We start from the raw sequence: 19,727 nt of genomic DNA on the forward strand, positions 1-19,727 counted from the left end.
GGTTGTTTTTAGTAACTTGAATAACTTTACAGAGGTGTCAAACTATTACCAAAATGCTGCTGGTCCTAAGGCACTGGGTTTGAGGCTGGCTTGTTACACAACAGTAGGTAACAGATTCCAGCCCCTCTGTTTGTCTCCCTGTTTGTTTGTTTGTTTAATATTTGTTTATTTGGCTGCACCGGGTCTTAGTTGTGGCAGGCGAGATCTTTAGTTGCGGCATGTGAACTCTTAGTTGCGGCATGTGGGATCCAGTTCCCTGACCAGGGATGGAATCTGGGCCACCTGCATTGGGAGCACAGTCTTAGCTGCTGGACCTGCAGGGAAGTCCCCATCCCCCGACTGATGAAAGGGGAAATTGAGAGGGGAGGACGACTGCCCCCCTGCATACAGGCAAGATGGCAGCAGCCCAGGACGGACACCCATGTCTCCTGAACCCGTTAGGCTTCTGCTGCATCACCCATGAGATTGATTCCCGTGCAGTGTGAGCGGGATGTGGAAGATAAAATCTTGTAGCATTGTCTGGGCCCAACTTATGGTTCACATCGACTGCTCGGTAAAAGCGGGTTCAATTACAATATAAATGGCTCTCAGGGCAGGCACACAAATGGGACAGGACAGTTGAAGAAGGCTCACTTGTTCGCCGGAGAAGGCAGTGGCACCCCACTCCAGTACTCTTGCCTGGAAAATCCCACGGATGGAGGAGCCCGGTAGGGTACAGTCCATGGGGTCACTAAGAGTCGGACACGACTGAGCGACTTCACTTTCACTTTTCACTTTCATTCATTGGAGAAGGAAATGGCAACCCACTCCAGTTGTTCTTGACTGGAGAATCCCAGGGACGGGGGAGCCTGGTGGGCTCCCATCATGGGGTTGCACAGAGTTGGATATGACTGACGCGACTTAGCAGCAGCAGCAGCAGTATTTGTTCGAAAAGTATTCACTGGGTGCCTACTGTGTGCCAAGCACAGCTCTAGGTGTCACCTGGGCAGCGGTGGAGGCACTGGAGCCGGCTTGCACCCCATCTGCTAGCGAGAGCTGACTGCTCATCTTGTCCCAACTCCTGGTCTGGTGCCATCACAGCAGTGGCCACAGGAGAGAGTGTTTACATGGAAATCAGCACATGCTGCAAACCAGGGGAGCTTGTGGGTTTCCTTGGTGGCTCAGTAGTAAAGAATCTGCCTGCAATACAGGAGACCCAAGTTCAATCCCTGAGTTGGGAAGATCCCCTGGAGAAGGGAATGGCTGCCCCCTCCAGTATTCTGGCCTGGAGAATCCCTGGACTGTATAGTCCATGGGGTCACAGAGAGTCAGACACAACTGAGCGACTTTAACTTTTTTGAAAAACATGTTTGAATTGACAGTTTTACTTATTTTTTAAAAATATTTATTTATTTATACAGCTGTGCCAGGTCTTAGTTGCAGCATGCAGGATCTTTAGTTGTGGCATGAGTGACTCTTGGTTGCTGCATGTGCGATCTAGTTCCCTAACCAGGGATCCTTGCATTGGGAGTGCACCGTCTTAGCCACTGGACCATCAGGGGAAGTCCCAGACAATGTGTCTTGAGGACTTGCCTCCATGGTGTCTGGAATGCCAGGCTCTGACTTGTAGAAGCCTCTAATGCACAATGAGTGGCTCCTCTCAAAGGTTTTGAAGCCAAAACTGTCACTTCTACTTTGAGTCCATTTGTCTTTCTTCTTTGCATCTTAAGGATTGAGGAGTCTCACAGCCTCCACAGGAATAACAGTTTCTCCAAGGCATCGCCATTCTTATGCTTTATCCTTCTCTCTTCACCCCTGATGCTGAGACATGGTCTGGCAACCACCTAGGAGCTCAAACAGTCCTTTAAATGCATGAATGAACTTCTAATCTAGAGGATGGCAGCTGACACATTTCAGAGAAACAGGCCTGGAGAGGGTAAGAGTTTTTTCTTAGGGACTTTGAGCGCATGCCAGGGTGGCTAGGGTGTGGTGCACAGGGTTAGACTTTGCGCCTCTAATCCGGGGGCTGTCCTGTCGGTAAACTCCCTTCTAGAGGAGAGGCCAAAGTGAAAGCCCAGCTCTGCTCGGGATTGCTGGGGCTGGTCTGAGGATTCCTGTGGGCCGTGGGAGGAGGCAGTCTGCAGTTCGGTTGACAGGATGCAAGGTGGTTCAAAACCTGGGCCTGCCCATCCATCGGAACAGGATTGAAATCCTGGCTCTGTGACACATTAGCCAAGTGACCTGGCAAGTGGTGGGACACTCAGAGCCTTACTGTCCTCAGCTATAAACTGAGCATAATGAAGAGTTGCCTCGCAGGCTGCAGTGGAGGTAACACCAGTGACTAAGGACGGAGAACCTCCCAGGATTCTCAGAGATACCAGGGGCATCAGTGGTCCACCTCTCAGCTCAGGGAGGAGGCGGGTGGCTCCTGCAGCCTCCCAGGGCTCCCCTCACAGCATTCATGCCTGTACCATCCAGCTCCTCGTCCACACAGCGGGTCTGACCTGTCATCTCTGCCATCTCATGGGACCCTGCCCTGGCTCCTAGGCACATCTCCATTGGAAAAGCATCCCTTGGTACACCAAAGATCTGCAGGAAGCTGTTCCTAGAAACACCGTTCCTAACCTCCTAGATCTGGAAACACCCCAAAGTCCAGCAAGACTCGAATGGAAAGTCAACCATGGTGCATTCACAACGTGGAGCTCTACACAGCGAGTGTGAGTGAACTACAGCCAGAGGTTTCATCACGGATCTCATAAACAATGCTGGTGAAAGGAGCCACGCCCCCAAAACACACACTGTAGGAGTCAGCTTACAGAAAGTACCCAAAGCAGACCGACCTAATGTATGGGGCTGGCAGTGGGGTTGGTGGTCACCCTGGGGTGACTAGATGGAGTGTCAAGAGCTCCTGGAGCTCTGGTAACACAGGTGTACATAGTTTGTGAAACGTCATCAAGCTACACACATTCAATTTCTGGGTTTTCCTGTATGAAAGGTATGCTTTTTGCTTTTTTTTCTCCTAAGGCAAAACCAAACCAAACAACAGTCATCTTTCAAGGACCCCTCTGTGGTCACCAAGAGTGGTCCTCAACATTTTGGGAGGCCAGGCCCCTGCCAGGTCCCTCTCTGCCTGCCCCTCACCTCTCCCTTGCCCATTTCATTGTGCTGTTCCCTCCACCAGGAAAGCCTCACCCCAGCTAACTGCCTCTCATTATATAGTTCCTCACCCTGGCCACTTCCTCCTCAACACTCTCTCTGAGGTGAGAAGATCCTGGCTTTAAGGGACTTGGCTTCTCCCCACTGAAATGCCTTCTAACCAGGGAGGGGCAAAGCAGCCAGACGGGGCAGCCCAGTCCCAGGGAACTGTTCTGGGAAACTCACAGCTCACACCTCCTGCCTCTCAGAAGCTAACAGAGGCAGTGCCTGAGGCAGCTGAGGGCAGGTGGCAGGGAAGTGGGGCCCGCTGACCCAGACAAGCCCAGGCTGGGCCAGATGGGGCGCTGAGTCCAGCTGAGGAGTCCCGGGGGACCTCCTGGCTCGCTGGTGGGTTCCGGAGTCACCATCATCCCCCTAGTCTTTCCAGCCCCGTCCATGGTGTGGACTCGAGCTGTCTGGCTGGTTCTCAGAGCAAGCCACTCTGGTCAGGGAGCCACTCTGCTGTATTCTCACCTCTCCTGACAAGCAATAAGGCTGTCTATCAGGCACGTCTTCTAGCATCGGCCTGGGCCAGGCTCCAATACATAACAAGCCCTGACTTCACGTTGCCCAGGTCTTTGCCAACTACGGGTGCAACCAGTTACATCAGAATCCCGGGGAACAAGAATGTAGACTCCTAGGTTGTAACCCAGATCTAGTGGCTCAATCCAGGCGCCATTTTCTTTTTTTTCCCCCCAGATCAGTTTTATTGGTCAGTTTTTCTTTAAGTTATGTAGTCACAGTTTCCTGCTTCATATATCTTATATATATATTTTTTCTTTCTTGTTTTTAAATTATCAAAGTATGATAACAAATTTACAGGAGACTTGGGAAATACACAACAAAGTTACATATAGTTCCACTATATATTACAATTATTTTTAAGTAGATTAAGATTTTTAGTTGGAGTTTCAGTATCACACTGTCAAAAAATAATAGAATGAATAGACAGAAAAGTAGAAGGCTACAGTAAGCCTGAAAAGCACTATCAACCAAATCAACATAATTAAGAGTTATACTATTTTCACACACCAGCAGGATACAAGTTCTATTCAAGTTCCCATGACTATACATCAGGAGACACAGGGACATAAAACAAGGTGCAAAAATTTCATGGTGTAAAGGTATTGAAATCATACAGAGTCTAACATTACTGTGGAATTATGTTAGAAATCAATATCGAAAGATATTTGAAAATAACTCATATTTTCAAGTGCAATGGGACATTTACCGAGATCTTTGACTTACCCACTTAAAGCCTCAATAAAGTTAAAGGACTGAAAAAACATAGAGGGTGACTGCAGAGAAGAAAGCATTTAAATGAGAAATTAATACCAAAATGATGGGCTTCCCAGGTGGCTCAGTGGGTAAAGAATCTGTCTTTAATACAGGAGACACAGGAGACATGGGTTTGATCCCTGGGTGGGAAAGATCCCCTAGAGGAGGGCATGACCACCCATTCCAGTATTCCTGGCTTGAGGAGCCCATAGTGCAGGCGGCTGCGATGGCGCACAAGCGTGGCCGAGAGGAGCTACCCCACGTCCGAGGTCAGGGGGTGTCGGCCAGGAGGAGCTACCCCACGTCCGAGGTCAGGGGCGGCAGCCGGGAGGAGCTACCCCGTGTCTGAGGTCAGGGGTGGCGGCCAGGAGGAGCTACCCCATGTCCAAGAAGCGGTGGCTGCGCGGGCGCAGGAGGGCCTAGAGTAGCTGCTCTACGTTCAAGGTCAGGAGGGGTGGCCATGAGGAGATACCCCTTGTCCAAGGTAAGGAGCAGCAGCTGCACTTTGCTGGAGCAGCCGTGAAGAGATACCCCACGTCCAAGGTAAGAGAAACCCAAGTAAGATGGTAGGTGTTGCAAGAGGGCATCAGAGGGCAGACACACTGAAACCATAATCACAGAAAACTAGTCAATCTGATCACAAGGACCACAGCCTTGTCTAATTCAATGAAACTAAGCCATGCCCTGTGGGGCCACCCAAGACGGGTGGGTCATGGTGGAGAGGTCTGACAGAATGTGGTCCACTGGAGAAGGGAATGGCAAACCACTTCAGTATCCTTGTCTTGAGAACCCCATGAACAGTATGAAAAGGCAAAATGATAGGATACTGAAAGAGGAACTCCCCAGGTCAGTAGGGGCCCAATATGCTACTGGAGATCAGTGGAGAAATAACTCCAGAAAGAAGGAAGGGATGGAGCCAAAGCAAAAACAATACCCAGTTGTGGATGTGACTGGTGATAGAAGCAAGGTCTGATGCTCTAAAAAGCAATATTGCATAGGAACCTGGAATGTTAGGTCCATGAATCAAGGCAAATTGGAAGTGGTCAAACAGGAGATGGCAAGAGTGAATGTTGACATTCCAGGAATCAGCGAACTAAAATGGACTGGAATGGGTGAATTTAACTCTGATGACCATTATATCTACTACTGCGGGCAGGAATCCCTCAGAAGAAATGGAGTAGCCATCATGGTCAACAAGAGTCCGAAATGCAGTACTTGGATGCAATCTCAAAAACGACAGAATGATCTCTGTTCGTTTCCAAGGCAAACCATTCAATATCACAGTAATCCAAGTCTATGCCCCAACCAGTAATGCTGAAGAAGCTGAAGTTGAACGATTCTATGAAGACCTACAAGACCTTTTAGAACTAACACCCAAAAAAGATGTCCTTTTCATTACAGGGGACTGGAATGCAAAAGTAGCAAGACAAGAAACACCTGGAATAACAGGCAAATTTGGCCTTGGAATACGGAATGAAACAGGGCAAAGACTGATAGAGTTTTTGCCAAGAGAACACACTGGTCATAGCAAACACCCTCTTCCAACAACACAAGAGAAGACTCTACACATGGACATCACCAGATGGTCAACACTGAAATCAGATTGATTATATTCTTTTCAGCCAAAGATGGAGAAGCTCTATACAGGCAGCAAAAATAAGACTGGGAGCTGACTGTGGCTCAGATCTTGAGCTTCTTATTGCCAAATTCAGACTTAAATTGAAGAAAGTAGGGAAAACCACTAGACCATTCAGGTATGACCTGAATCAAATCCCTTATTATACAGTGGAAGTGAGAATTATATTTAAGTGACTAGATCTGATAGATAGAGTGCCTGATGAACTATGGACTGAGGTTCATGACATTGTATAGGAGACAGGGATCAAGACCATCCCCATGGAAAAGAAATGCAAAACAGTAAAATGGCTGTCTGGGGAGGCCTTACAAATAGCTGTGAAAAGAAGAGAAGCGAAAAGCAAAGGGGAAAAGGAAAGATATAAGCATCTGAATGCAGAGTTCCAAGAATAGCAAAAAGAGATAAGAAAGCCTTCCTCAGCGATCAATGCAAAGAAATAGAGGAAAACAACAGAATGGGAAAGACCAGAGATCTCTTCAAGAAAATTAGAGATACCAAGGGAATATTTCATGCAAAGATGGGCTCGATAAAGGACAGAAATGGTATGGACCCAACAGAAGCAGAAGATATTAAGAAGAGGTGGCAGGAATACACAGAAGAATTGTACAAAAAAGATCTTCACGACCAATATAATCATGATGGTATGATCACTTACCTAGAGCCAGACATCCTGGAATGTGAAGTAAAGTGGGCCTTAGAAAGCATCACTATGAACAAAGCTAGTGGAGGTGATGGAATTCCAGTTGAGCTATTCCAAATCCTGGAAGATGATGCTGTGAAAGTGCTGCACTCAATATGCCAGCACATTTGGAAAACTCAGCAGTGGCCACAGGACTGGAAAAGGTCAGTTTGCATTCCAATCCCAAAGAAAGGCAATGCCAAAGAATGCTCAAACTACTGCACAATTGCACTCATCTCACACGCTAGTAAAGTAATGCTCAAAATTCTCCAAGCCAGGCTTCAGCAATACGTGAACCATGAACTAACAGATGTTCAAGCTGGTTTTAGAAAAGGCAGAGGAACCAGAGATCAAATTGCCAACATCCGCTGGATCATGGAAAAAGCAAGAAAGTTCCAGAAAAATATATATTTCTGCTTTATTGACTATGCCAAAGCCTTTGACTGTGTGGATCACAATCAACTGTGGAAAATTCTGAAAGAGATGGGAATACCAGACCACCTGACCTGCCTCTTGAGAAACCTATATGCAGGTCAGGAAGCAACAGTTAGAACTGGACATGGAACAACAGACTGGTTCCAAATAGGAAAAGGAGTACGTCAAGGCTGTATATTGTCACCCTGCTTATTTAACTTATATGCAGAGTACATCATGAGAAATGTTGGGCTAGAAGAAACACAAGCTGGAATCAAGATTGCTGGGAGAAATATCAATAACCTCAGATATGCAGATGACACCACCCTTATGGCTGAAAGTGAAGAGGAACTAAAAAGCCTCTTGATGAAAGTGAAAGAGGAGAGTGAAAAAGTTGGCTTAAAGCTCAACATTCAGAAAATGAAGATCATGGCATCTGGTCCCATCACTTCATGGGAAATAGATGGGGAAACAGTGTCAGACTTTATTTTTTGGGGCTCCAAAATCACTGCAGATGGTGACTGCAGCCATGAAATTAAAAGACGCTTACTCCTTGGAAGAAAAGTTACGTCCAACCTAGATAGCATATTGAAAAGCAGAGACATTACTTTGCCAACAAAGGTCCGTCTAGTCAAGGCTATGGTTTTTCCTGTGGTCATGTATGCATGTGAGAGTTGGACTGTGAAGAAAGCTGAGTGCCGAAGAATTGATGGTTTTGAACTGTGGTGTTGGAGAAGACTCTTGAGAGTCCCTTGGACTGCAAGGAGATCCAACCAGTCCATTCTAAAGGAGATCAGTCCTTGGTGTTCTTTGGAAGGAGTGATACTAAAGCTGAAACTCCAGTACTTTGGCCAGCTCATGGGAAGAGTTGACTCATTGGAAAAGACTCTGATGCTGGGAGGGATTAGGGGCAGGAGGAAGAGAGGACGACAGAGGATGAGATGGCTGGATGGCATCACTGACTCGATGGACGTGAGTCTGAGTGAACTCTGGGAGATGGTGATGGAAGGGAGGCCTGGCGTGCTGCGATTCATGGGGTCGCAGAGTCGGACACGACTGAGCGACTGATCTGAATACCAAAATGAGAAATTAATACCAAAGATACCTTAAACCCCGTGTATCTGGAAATTAAATGTCCACTTTTAAATGATGGGTGTATCTAAGAAGCCATAACAAGGAACATTAGAAAATATTTGTAGCAGAATAAAAGTTTTGAAAAGAAAATTGATCAGAATTTGTTGCATGCAGCTGAAGTTGCTCAAGCAGGCCCTATTTTCTACAAGCTGATCTTGGCAGCTGCATGAATTCAGAGAACCATTGTTTACTGGGAAAGACAGACAAGGAGTCAGTTACAGTCCAGTGGTGGTCAGTGCTGGGGTAGGAGAGGAGATGCAACGGTGGGAGCCCAGTGAAAGCCCCTTTCCTGGCCATGGAAACCTCTAAGTGAGATTAGACACTTGAGCCAGACTTGGCCAGGCAGAGGAGGGCAGAAGAAGTGATGCATTCCAGGCAGACAGAACAGCATGTTCAAAGGATAGTAGACAAGAGGAGCCGGGCACCTTACCTGGACTGTAAGCACTGCAATCTAGTCGGAGAGATAGTGAGGGTAGGAGAGGGAGAGGTGGGCGGTAAGCCCTGGTTAATTCACGCAACGCCATGTTGGACGCTGAGAGGAATATTTTGGGAAAACTGAGGTATAGGTGTTTGCTTCCAAGATGCCTCATTAAGCAGCATAAATGTGACTGAATCAGTGTTAACCGAATGCAATGAGGAACGGAGTCTCTTAATTTCAATTACGCATCGATTCAGCATTAGTTAAGCTTCTGTCCCATAAAGCACCTTGGGGAGCTGATTTGTGCATCCCGCCCAGGGATTTCCCTCCCCCACCCTGCCTCCCACCTTTAATAGAAAGGTCGTCCGTCTTTTGTGATCTGTCCTGTTGCCGGTCATTAAAAAGGGCAAAGGAAAATAAATTTCCCTTGAGTCTCTGGCCTCAGTTTACTCTTATAACTAAGAGTAGATGAATTCAGACCCCAACGTGACGAGGTTGCCTCCCCTTTTCGAGCACGCGCTCTGACGGGAGCCCAGGCACATGCAGACCCCGGGCGGGATCAGAGTACTGAGGCAGACTTCACTCCGCGAAGGTCCCCCAAAACCAAAGCTCCCACCAAAAATTCAACACGCCCCCCAAGCTAGAGGCTGATTGGCCCGCCCTGCCCACACGGCGAGCCGGTCTCACCTTCTGATTGGCTGTTCTGCCCCCTGTTGTTCGTCGAAACCCTTCTCTTCTCTGATTGGTCAGGCACTTACCTGCGCTCGCCCCGGATTGGGCGCTGGCTGGGACGGCTAAAAGGCTCCTAGGGGCCCTGCCTTCTGATTCGCCGTACGGGCCAGCCCCACGGCCTGCACTCTGAATGGCTGCGCCGCTACCTGTATCGGTCTCCGATTGGGTGAGCGGAGCCTCTCCGGCGTGATAGGTCAGGACCACCGCCCCCCTGGCTCCCCATTGGCTACTGGGCGAAGCCCGGTCTCCGGGTAAGATGGCAGCGGACGGACAGTGCTCGCTCCCCGCTTCATGGCGGCCGGTGACCCTCACCCACGTCGAATATCCTGCAGGTAAAAGGCAACCCCGGCTCCGAGGACGACTTCCCGAGGCCGGCCTATCAGTGCCTGGTGCTCTGTCAGGCGCAAGCCCGCGGAGGGGGCGCCGGGGCACCCGGGTGGGAACTGTCAAATAGTGAGCCTTGGAGGGGTTCGGCCGGCGCGCGCGCCGCGCAGGCGCAGTGGTGTGGCGATGAGCTGGGCAAAATTGTGAGCGTCTCTCGCGCACTCTACGGCTGCGCGTCCGGGGAGCTCCCCTGGGTCCTGGGGCGCCGGTGGGCTGTCATGGGGCGGTGGTCTGGGTGAGGTAGGAAAGGATAACTGGCCTGGACCAGGGCCTTTCTTCTCTGCCCTTCTCGGAGCCGGAGAGACTGGACTTTCTCCCCGGCGCGTAGGGAGTGCCTGCTTTCTGCAAACAGTGCTATTGGGCAGCCGTAAGAAAGAGCTCTCCATTGCTGGGAGCGTGCAAATCGAGGCCAGGCAGCTCTTCGTTGTTGGAGTACTTCTGATGCCACGCCCTGGGCAGGGCACTGCTCCACAACTCAGGGGACCTGGTGGGGGTGGGGGCAGACAACCTCTGGAGCTTCCCATTGGACCCAGCTGTAGAAGCTCAGGGCTTTCTACCTGGCAGGTCTTGGAGTGACCTGTTCCGGAGGCGGTTTAGAGCTTGGGCCTTGGGGTCAGAGTTCAAGCCGTGGTCTCGTGCAAGTGACTTCACCCCTCTGTGCCTTTTCAAAGTGGAACTGATCACAGTGCCTCCCTTCTAGTGGTGGTGCGAGAATCAGAAACAGGAGGTATGAGAAATGCTGAGTGCAGTGCCTGGCATAGAGTAAACATTCAAGAAATAACTGCAATGAACGTGATCCCGCCTTCCCAGGACCCTCTCAAGCCCACGCCTCCATCTCTGTGTAGGATGGTTGGGTGTAGGGTGAGGCTGGCAGGGGGAGGGGGGGCGTCCTCTCAGTGAGCCCTGGTGGCCCCAGGAAGGGCTTGCTCGTGCAGAGACGTGAGAACCTAGCCCTGCTGAGGGCTCCAGGGCTGGATGCCAGGGAACTTTGACCCTAGGTGTTCTGGGTTCTAGTGGGGTGTGGGGCGGCCCTACTATTGCTCTAGCTTGCCATCTGCCTGCCTGCCCACCGTTCACCCGTCATTCATTCAGCTGGTGTCCACTGAGCACCTCCTGAATGTCAGGCACTGGGCTTGCTCTGTGTTTTGGATGGTGAACAGATGGATATGTACCTGAACTCCTGGACTGGTGAGGGGGGAGGCGACAATAAAACCCACTATACAGGAGGGAAACTGTGGCCTGGAAAAGGGAAGAGTCTTATCTTAAGGTCTCAGCATCTTCATGATTTCCTCTCCCTGGGCAGGGAGTAGCTTTTCTGGGTGCTCACAGTGAAAGGAAGGAACCTGGCAGATGTGAGCAGCATGACTCAGGCTATGATGAAGGACCCTTTTCAGGGACCAGAGGAGGGACCTGGCTGAGCCTGAGGGCCTCTTCTCTGGGGGTCTTCCAGTCCCCTGCTAATTCTTTTGTGACCCCCCTGAACTTCTCCTTCACAGCCCTCATTACACTGACGCTTGTTTCCTTCCTCCGTTCATTTAAGATGATTTTGTTTTTGTTTAGTTGCTAAGTCGTGTCTGACTCTTGGCCACCCCATGGACTGTAGCCCGCCAGGCTCCTCTGTCCTTGGAATTCTCCAGACAAGAATACTGGAGTGGGTTGTCATTTCCTCCTCCAGGGGATCTTCCAACCCAGAGATTGAACCCATGTCTCCTGCATTGGCAGGCAGAATCTTTACTGTTGAACCACCACAGAAGCCCTAACATCATTTTAGAGCCTGGTTAAGTGTCGAGTGCTGTGCTGGGTTTGGGGGTCGAGTGGGGTGTAGGGATCCCACTCCTGCACTCATGGTGCCTGCTCTCTAGAGAGAGAGACAGATACTGGACAGATGTCTCCACTAATGAGTGGTGTCATAAATGACGCCCTGGTTACAGATTCTGAGAGCTCTGCAATGGCAGGAAAGTGTCTTTTTTTTTTTTTGCCACTGTGGTGGGTGCTTAATTTATGTTGTGTTAACTCAGACAGCCTCCCAGGCGTGGGAAACTGTGTGCCAGAGTCCGGAAGTAGGGCAGAGCCCGGTGTATTTGGGGAACTAGAATGTAGACCCTGGAAGTGGAGCAGAGGGTGGGAGGCAAGCAGGGCCAAGATTGCAGGGCATGATGAGCTCGGCTGAGGTGGGACTTATCCCAAGGGCAGAGAGAGCCACTGGGGGCTTCGATCGGAGAATGGTGAGGCCAGAGTCACTGAGAGCATCTGCAGCAGGTTCCAAAGGTAGTGCTTGCTGTGGGACAGGCCATGGAGGTGGCCAAAGGTTTGGGGGTGCCACCCACTTCCTGTCTGCACGACCCAGGGTTCCTGGGCACCAGGGGGATAGCTGAGAGACCCAGAGTCTCAGGGCTGGGCCACTGAGTGGATGAGGGGACAGAGCCCCGGAAGACGGAAGAGCCTCACCTCGGTGTCACTCAGCGGGCCTGGGGCAGCACTATCTGACCAGTTCTCCAAGGCCAGTTCCAAGCCTGCCCTACCCTGGGTAAGTGTGGGCAAGGCCAGGTGTGTGCCCACCTCTTCAGCCTGGAAGCGGGGCTCGGCCCTGTGTGGGTACCTCCCAGCTGCCTGTGCGAGGCCAGGCTGGTGGTGGGGCCATTTCTCGATGCTGTGTTCTCCAAACCTACAAGTGCCCTGGGTGCCAGCGACCAAGCCGGGTATCACACAGGCCTGGTCACATGAAAGCTCCCATGGGTGGGGGAGGTGGGTACTGATATCCCTGGTTCACAGGTGAAAGAGCTGCGGGTCAGGGAGGTACAGTCCTTGCCAGAGTCCGTGTAGCCACCAGTGCTGGCATGGGCACTGAGCCACACACTCTGACCCCAGAGTGGCCACGTAGCCACCCTGCCGCCAGGGGCGAGGGCAGCCTTTGGACTCGGTGTCAGCCCTGCCCTCGAGCAAGGGGGCACTGGCTCTTGTTGGCTGGCTTCAGGATCCTCACACTGCCTCCTCTCCCAGGCCTTTCTGAGGGTAGAAGGCAGCAGCCAATAGGCGGCCATTTTTTTTGCCAGTAGAGAGGCAGTGGGTAGCCGTTACTGCAACAGGCGGCTGTAGTGGGCAAAGCAGACCGGCCTTGCTCCCTGTCCGAGTCTGCAGTGTAGACCCAAGTCCATGTGCTGTCCAGAGAGTGCCAGGTTCCCCTGGAGGCCCAGGGCTTGGCTGGGGCCATCTCAGCACAGTGCTGTGTTCCAGAGGCATCCATGTGCCTGCTGGGCTGTCTCCTGGTCCAGAGTCCAGCCTCTGGGGCCTGACAAAGCCAGGTTCACATTCCTGCTTTGGCGAGATAATGGGTAAGTTTAGTTCAGTTCAGTCGCTCAGTCGTCTCCGACTCTGCAACCCCATGGACTGCAGCTCGCCAGGCCTCCCTGTCCAACTCCAACTCCTGGAGTTTACTCAAGCTCATATGTCCACTGAGTCGGTGATGCTATCCAACCATCTCCTCCTCTGGGTTTTAGTCAGATCCCGCCTCCTTCCTGCATGTGTGACTTTGGACCAGTCATGTGACTCCTTTGGGACTCAGTGGCTTCATCTGTGGAATGGGCCCAGTGACGTACCTGCTTCACACTCACAATCTGTGAATTTGAGGGCTCAGTAAACACCCTGGCACACTGTCTGTGCCCGAGGTGGTGTGGTCAGCCAGTACCCAGAGGCGCCCCCAGTCAGGCACCTGGCCCTGCCCTCTGGGGCCCTGCTGGGACCGCCTCTCTGCCCCAGGCCCGACTTGACTTGCTTGGGGCCAGGCCGCCTTCGATCCTGTCCTCACCTTGTCCTCCCTGTCTTCCCAGGTGACCTCTCTGGCCACGTCCTCGCCTACCTGAGCCTCAGCCCCGTATTTGTCATTGTTGGTTTCGTGACCCTCATTATATTCAAGCGGGAGCTGCACACGGTGAGTCCCGCTGCGCCACGGCCCCACCCCGGGGAGGAGGGGCCTCCCCATCCCATCCCAGGTGCTTAGCTTTCCCTTCCACGCCGCCACCTCTCTTGAAATGTGTGGAGCCTCCTGGCTGGTTCCAGGTTGTCCCCGGGGCTGGGAGGCTCAGTCAGAAGCCGGCAGGTTACCCAGAGGCCCCACTGACTACACGTCTTCCCGGCAGATCTCGTTCCTGGGGGGCCTGGCGCTCAACGAGGGGGTCAACTGGCTGATCAAACACGTCATCCAGGAGCCACGGCCCTGTGGAGGTAGGGCCCGGGCCTCGGGAGTCCCCCAGGTGAGCGTGTCCCGGGGAGGCCTGCGTCCCCTCACCATGCCCTGTTCTCTCTCCTCCCCAGGTCCCCACACGGCAGTGGGCACCAAGTACGGGATGCCCTCCAGTCACTCCCAGTTTATGTGGTTCTTCTCCATCTATTCCTTCCTTTTTCTGTATTTAAGGTGAGCTTCTTTCCCGCCCGGGCTCTGCCGGGGACCCAAAGTGCTGCGAGCACTTGGGATGCCCGCTGGCTGGGGCTTGGCCTCTCCTGGGGGTGGGAGGAGCTCCAGCGAAGGCAGGAGGCGCCCAGGGAGCCTGCAGATGTGGGGCCAGGGGCTGTGTGTGCAGGGGCCAGGGGCCAGGGCCCCAGGCTGTGGGCTGAGGCCGCCTGACAGGGTTGTTTTCCCAGAATGCACCAAACGAACAACGCCAGATTCCTGGACTTGCTGTGGAGGCACGTGGTCTCGCTGGGTCTCCTCACCGTGGCCTTTCTAGTCTCCTACAGCAGGTACAGCGGGAGGTAGAGGCCCCCCATCCCCGCCCTGACTCTGCCCATTGAGGTCTGGCTGGATTCTGGGACCTCACGGTGGACCCGAGCCCTGGAGCCTATGGGCAGGACCAGGAAGGGGGCCCCCAGCCTCTAGTTTAAAAGGCCAGGGCTCCAGCTGTCCCTTGCCTCCCAATCCTTGCTCTCTGCTGTTGGTGGGACCCGTGGTCCCAGCGTCAGCCATCTGTTCCCATGTCCTGAAGCAGTCCCTCACAGACAAACTCCCAAGTTCGAGGGCTGGACGTGTCCCCGCCACGCTGTCCCTTCACCTCTATAGCATCGGGAGCCCCTGTTGGGGTGTGGCCCCTTGCCTAATTCTGGAAGCAGCTCTGAGTCCGTGTGGCCCCAGGACTCTGTCCTCTCTGGGGGTGTCTCCCGTGTGCGTGCAGGGGTCCCCAGGGGAGCTGGCACTCGGGCGTGGGGCGCAGGCCGTGCAGGCTTATGTGCGGCCAGCTCTGTGAACTTGCCTCTGCCCTTGGCCCAGGGTCTACCTGCTGTACCATACCTGGGGGCAAGTGCTCTACGGGGCCGTCGCTGGGGGCCTGATGGCCGTCGCCTGGTTCGTCTTCACCCAGGAGGTCCTCACCCCGCTGTTCCCTAGGATAGCAGCCTGGTAACTGCCTCCCGCCTGTGTTGCTGTCCCCTGTCCCACCACCGTCCCAGACACTATGTCCTGGGCCCCCTCCTCCCAAGGGGCCATCAGTGGGGGGACCCAGACGTGCTGACCCCAGCCTCAGTCTCCCGGGGAGGGCCCCAGTGCCCAGGCCTCTGGTGGGCGTAGGGAGCAGGGCCCGTTCACCTGGCTTCTATCTCCCCCAGGGGTTTTCTCAGTCCAGAAGCCGAGGTGCCAGCCTCTGTCCTTGCCTGGCCTCTCGGGGACTTGGAAAGCAGCGTGTGTCCTTCTGGGCTGTATGTACCTTGGGGCCATGTCCCTGCCCGAGTGTCACAGCTGTGGCCCATCTGAGTCTCTCAGTGGCCCTGGGAGCACGGGCCAGGCAAAGATTCTGATCAGCAGGGGGAGGGTGTGTTGCTGGCCCAGTGGTGGGGGGGACGTCCAGCTCAGTGACAGACCTTGATGTGGTCCTGGCTTTCTGGGTGTCTGTCTCTCCAGGCCTATCTCTGAGTTCTTCCTAATCCGAGACACGAGCCTTATTCCCAATGTCCTCTGGTTTGAATACACAGTAACCCGAGCAGAAGCCAGGTAAGTCAAGGGGACTGCAGTCACCAGGTCCTGGCTCAGTGGGGCACAGCCCTCAGGCAGCACTGGTCCTGTTTCTGGAAGGCACCCCAAGAAGCAGACCTTTGTCTAAGCACTTTTCTTATACTGCCTCACTGAGTCCTCCCCTGGACCCCATTTTACAGATGAGAAAACTGAGGCTCAGAGAGGAGTCACTTGACTGAGGATATGTAGACTGCAGGTGTGGGAGCCAGACTGGGAACCCAGGCTGTTGAGCCCAGAGCCATGCTTTTAACCTCTGTGGCCCAGAACCAGAGAGCTGGGCGGCCAAGACTCTCAGGGGGTCCTTCGGGGCTGTTCTGTCCAGACCCTTTCCTGTGGAAGGGTAAACTGAGGCACAGCGAGTTAGGGGCACCAGAGGTTGCACAGCGAGTCAGGATGGAGCTGACTTTGCTACTTTCTGACTCAGCTCTCCTTTCCATGCACTTGAAATCCTGGGTGGGGTGCCAGCTGGGGTGGGGAAGGCTTGGCTCCTTCCCAGGTTCAGAGGGGAGCTGAGGCAAGGTTGGGCTCCCATGCAAGCCTGGGAGGTTTCCTGAGGAGCCCTGGGTTCCTGGTGAGAGGAGCTATAGGGTGGGGCCCCCCAGTCGGGACATGTGTCCAGGACATCATGGTCCATATTATCCTAATGAACTTAGAGGTAAAGCCCCGTCTCCGCGAGGAAAGGGGATTTGAGGGGGTTAGAACAGGCAATCCCATTACTGGTGGGAGGCTGCAGCTGGCCCAGGCTCTCCACCTGGCTCCTGGAGCCACCCCGCCCCTCCCTGTGTTCACCGAAACTTCCACGTGCCCCTGCTCTGTGCCAGGCTGTGTGCTGGGGGCAGGCAGGGGGTGGTCACAAGGAATCAGGCGCCTACCTGTGTGACCAGTGCCTTGGTCCTGAGAGCCCACGGCAGGAACGTGATTCGGGGGTGGGGTGGTTGGCCATGTTGGCTGGGCATGGTGGGAGAAAGCGGGACCATTGGAGTTGGGGTTTGGCAGGGAGAATGCTGTCAGCATAGGAAACAGCTTGTGTAAAGCTTCTGAGTCAGCAGATAGAGGCAGATGTGGCCAGAGCCCAGGGGAAGAAGGAGGCTGGCCAGAGGGTGAGGCTGGGACTGCATCATCCAGGACCCGTGGGTGCAGTTGGGTTTCTGCATTTCAGGTGGGACTCTTGACGAGCCCCATCCTCCTATCTGAACCTCAGCCAGGCCAGGAACAGGACTATCCCTGCTTCCCTCAGGTTCCTGAGCCCATTGTAGGCACAGCCAGACCCCCAAATCAGGTACTGAGATCCACTGGGTCAGCAGTTCCCCTCTTTGTGCTTCTATACATCCCAGAAGGAGAACTCAACTATCTTCTTGTCTGTTTCGGTTGATAATAACAGAATCCCACTTGTGAGTGGGAGCTCCCCAGACTTTGTGGAATCCAGCCAGGTCCCTCATGCCTCTGTTCTCTCATCCTGGCCTCAGCCCTGCCCCTGGCTCCTGGCTCTGCATTTGGACTCCAGAGCTGAGTACCTGGGGTGCAGGTCCAGCAGAGACACTGACCCTCCCTTTGCCCCAAGTCCCAGGTCCCTGAGCACGAGCTCCTATTGGCCCGGCTCATGCTGACCCCGGGGGCCCCTGGGAGCGGGCATTCACTCATTTTGATGGGATTGGGGGTAGGAAGGGGACAGCTGAGGGGGCGGCTCACTGAACGCCAGGAGCCACCTCATTTGAGCCCCCACCCCCATTTTGTAGGAACAGACAGCGCAAGCTGGGGACGAAGCTGCAGTGACGGGTGAGCGTGGCTGGCTCCAGCCTCCAGATCTGGCCTGCATGATGCCTTGCAGGATGGATGGAATGACAGGCAGGGACGAAGCAGAGACCTCTACAGATCCAAGTCACCGAGTGGAGCCTTTTTTTTGCTTATTTTAGTTTTGATGAACACAGTGGACCAAAGGGCTGAGCCAGCCCCTCAGCCAGGACCTTGGAGGGCCTGCTGCTGGCGGGGGAGGGGGCTCATGGCCAGAGACCCTCGCAGTGCTGCTGCCAGTCCCCGGTCGGGCAGAGAGTGCCCTTGGCATGGGCACCGGGGTGTGGGGTAGAGAAGGAGGGCTCGCACCTCTGGTCACAGAGCCAGGAAATCCAGGTGGCGTGAAAAATGCACACTATTTATTTTTGGGTTTTGTCAAAGGCAGATGGGATTTTGGAGAGGAGGCTAGCAGAGCCTGCTCTGTGGGGGCCTCCTTGCGTACTGAGGGGCCCGGGTCAGCTCCCCAGGCCCTTTTTCCTGGGCCTGAGAGGTGGCCTGCCTGGGGGCCCTGGAGGGAGCATCCCCACGCCCTTCCTGCCGCCAATGCCATTCCAGAACCTCGGTCAGTGTTTCCTGCGTGGGGCCGGGCCCAGAGAGAGCGCGCGTCTGGCGCTGCTGTCCTTGTGTCCTGCCCGCATCGACCCTGCATCACAAGGGCTTTCTCTGGTCCCCTGTCCCCAAGACAGTGGTCCCTCTCTGACAAAAAGAGCCTGCACATGTGGGTGAGCAAACCCAAGCTGTTTACAGCTCTTTCCTGTCCCGCTGTCCGGAAGCGGTTCATTTTCATCTCCAACAAACTGCAGAGGGAGTGGGAACTGGCGAGGGGAGTGAGGCGGTGGCCTGCTGTCTTGTCCCCCCACCATCCCCCCAGCCTGCCCTCTGTGTGCTCTGAGCATTCCTTGTCCTTCCCACCCTCTCGGAGAGGCTTGGAACCTGCTTGGGTCGCCCTGGCCTGTGTCAGGGGTGTGATTCGCAGATCCCCAGGGCCCAGCTCAGAGGCCAGCTCCTCCCAATCTTGATGTCTCTTTGAAATGGAGTTGTGGAGAGGAGATGCTTCCAAACTCGGAAGCTTCTAGAGCTGAACCAGGCTGCTCAGGATCTGCGTTCCGATCCCCCTCCTCCCCCCCATCCCCGCCACCTTTTCTTTATGGAGGTTATTAACCTGCTGCTGAAGCACAATATTTTGGTGCTTTCTTTTCTCATTTGTTCAAGACAGTGTCCAAAGCCATTCCAGACACCAGGACCAGGGGCCTAATTTTGGAGAAGGTTGATCGGTCCCCACATTTTCCTTTCTTTCCCTTATTTTTTTTACTTTTTTTGCCTGAGACAAGCCAAGTGTGAGGTGGTTTGACTTAAGAAAAATCAATGAAATTGTTTACTGTTTTAAAATAAAATCTTGAACTCTGGCAGCTTGAGCACGTTTACTGAGCTGATGGGAGGGGGCTGGGACACAGCTGTGGGGACATGACCCTGAAGGGCAAAGGTGTGTGGCGAAGACCAAAAAATCCTAGGGATCTCCGAGACATCTAATCCCCTCCAGCCCCCAAAGCCAGGATTGCAATGGCCTCTGCGACACTTCACACCAGGATCTGAGGTCAGCTCCCTGCCGTCGCGAATTTTTCAGCACCCCTGTCTACCTCCCTGTGTCGTCCTGGCTGGCTCTGCTCTCACTAAGCCTGGCTTTTCCTCTGTGTGACTGACAGCCCTTGAGGACGGAGGACAACCAGCATATCTGTCCTTTCTCAGCTTCTACCAGGATAAACAGCTCCACTCCTTGTTGAATTCACTACTTCTTGAGTGTGCAGACAGGTATTGGGCTTTAAAGAAATAACTGCAAACTGACCTGGGTTTTGCAGGCCTTGTAGGAGTGAAATGAACACAAGTCATTTCAAGGGTCCAGAGTGGGGGTTCTAACTCTTAATTCATTAAAGCTGATTCAGAAGAGCTTTACCCTTAGGGTGAAGGTGAGTCAGAAGTAATCCCATCCTCCCATGAGGTCGAAGGCTGGGTTTGGGTGCCCCACCATGGTCCACAGAACCTTGACTTTTAGTTCAGGTGACCTCACTGCATGTGGGTGGCAGAAGCAAAC

The 19,727-nt window shown here is 53.5% G+C and overlaps 1 protein-coding gene across 1 annotated transcript; it reads left to right on the forward strand.

Annotated features, from left to right (window-relative positions):
* Nucleotides 1-9,690: 9,690 nt before the first annotated feature.
* On the forward strand, nt 9,691-19,044 carry DOLPP1 (dolichyldiphosphatase 1). The gene is made up of 8 exons (XM_027556526.1): nt 9,691-9,797; nt 13,677-13,777; nt 13,986-14,070; nt 14,161-14,260; nt 14,488-14,586; nt 15,110-15,238; nt 15,737-15,826; nt 17,584-19,044. Exons 1-8 carry the CDS (start codon nt 9,722-9,724, stop codon nt 17,618-17,620), a joined length of 717 nt encoding a protein of 238 aa, XP_027412327.1. The 5' UTR covers nt 9,691-9,721; the 3' UTR covers nt 17,621-19,044.
* The last annotated feature ends 683 nt before the right edge of the window (nt 19,045-19,727 follow it).

This window comes from Bos indicus x Bos taurus, chromosome 11 (genome assembly GCF_003369695.1).
Source record: "Bos indicus x Bos taurus breed Angus x Brahman F1 hybrid chromosome 11, Bos_hybrid_MaternalHap_v2.0, whole genome shotgun sequence".
Lineage (NCBI taxonomy): Eukaryota > Metazoa > Chordata > Mammalia > Artiodactyla > Bovidae > Bos > Bos indicus x Bos taurus.

Coding starts and splice junctions, on each gene's coding strand:
- DOLPP1 (XM_027556526.1), top strand. CDS start 9,722: ATGGCAGCGGACGGACAGTGCTCGCTCCCCGCTTCATGGCGGCCGGTG. Junction 14,261..14,487: donor TTCCTTTTTCTGTATTTAAG/GTGAGCTTCTTT, acceptor TTGTTTTCCCAG/AATGCACCAAACGAACAACG. Junction 15,239..15,736: donor TTCCCTAGGATAGCAGCCTG/GTAACTGCCTCC, acceptor CTGTCTCTCCAG/GCCTATCTCTGAGTTCTTCC.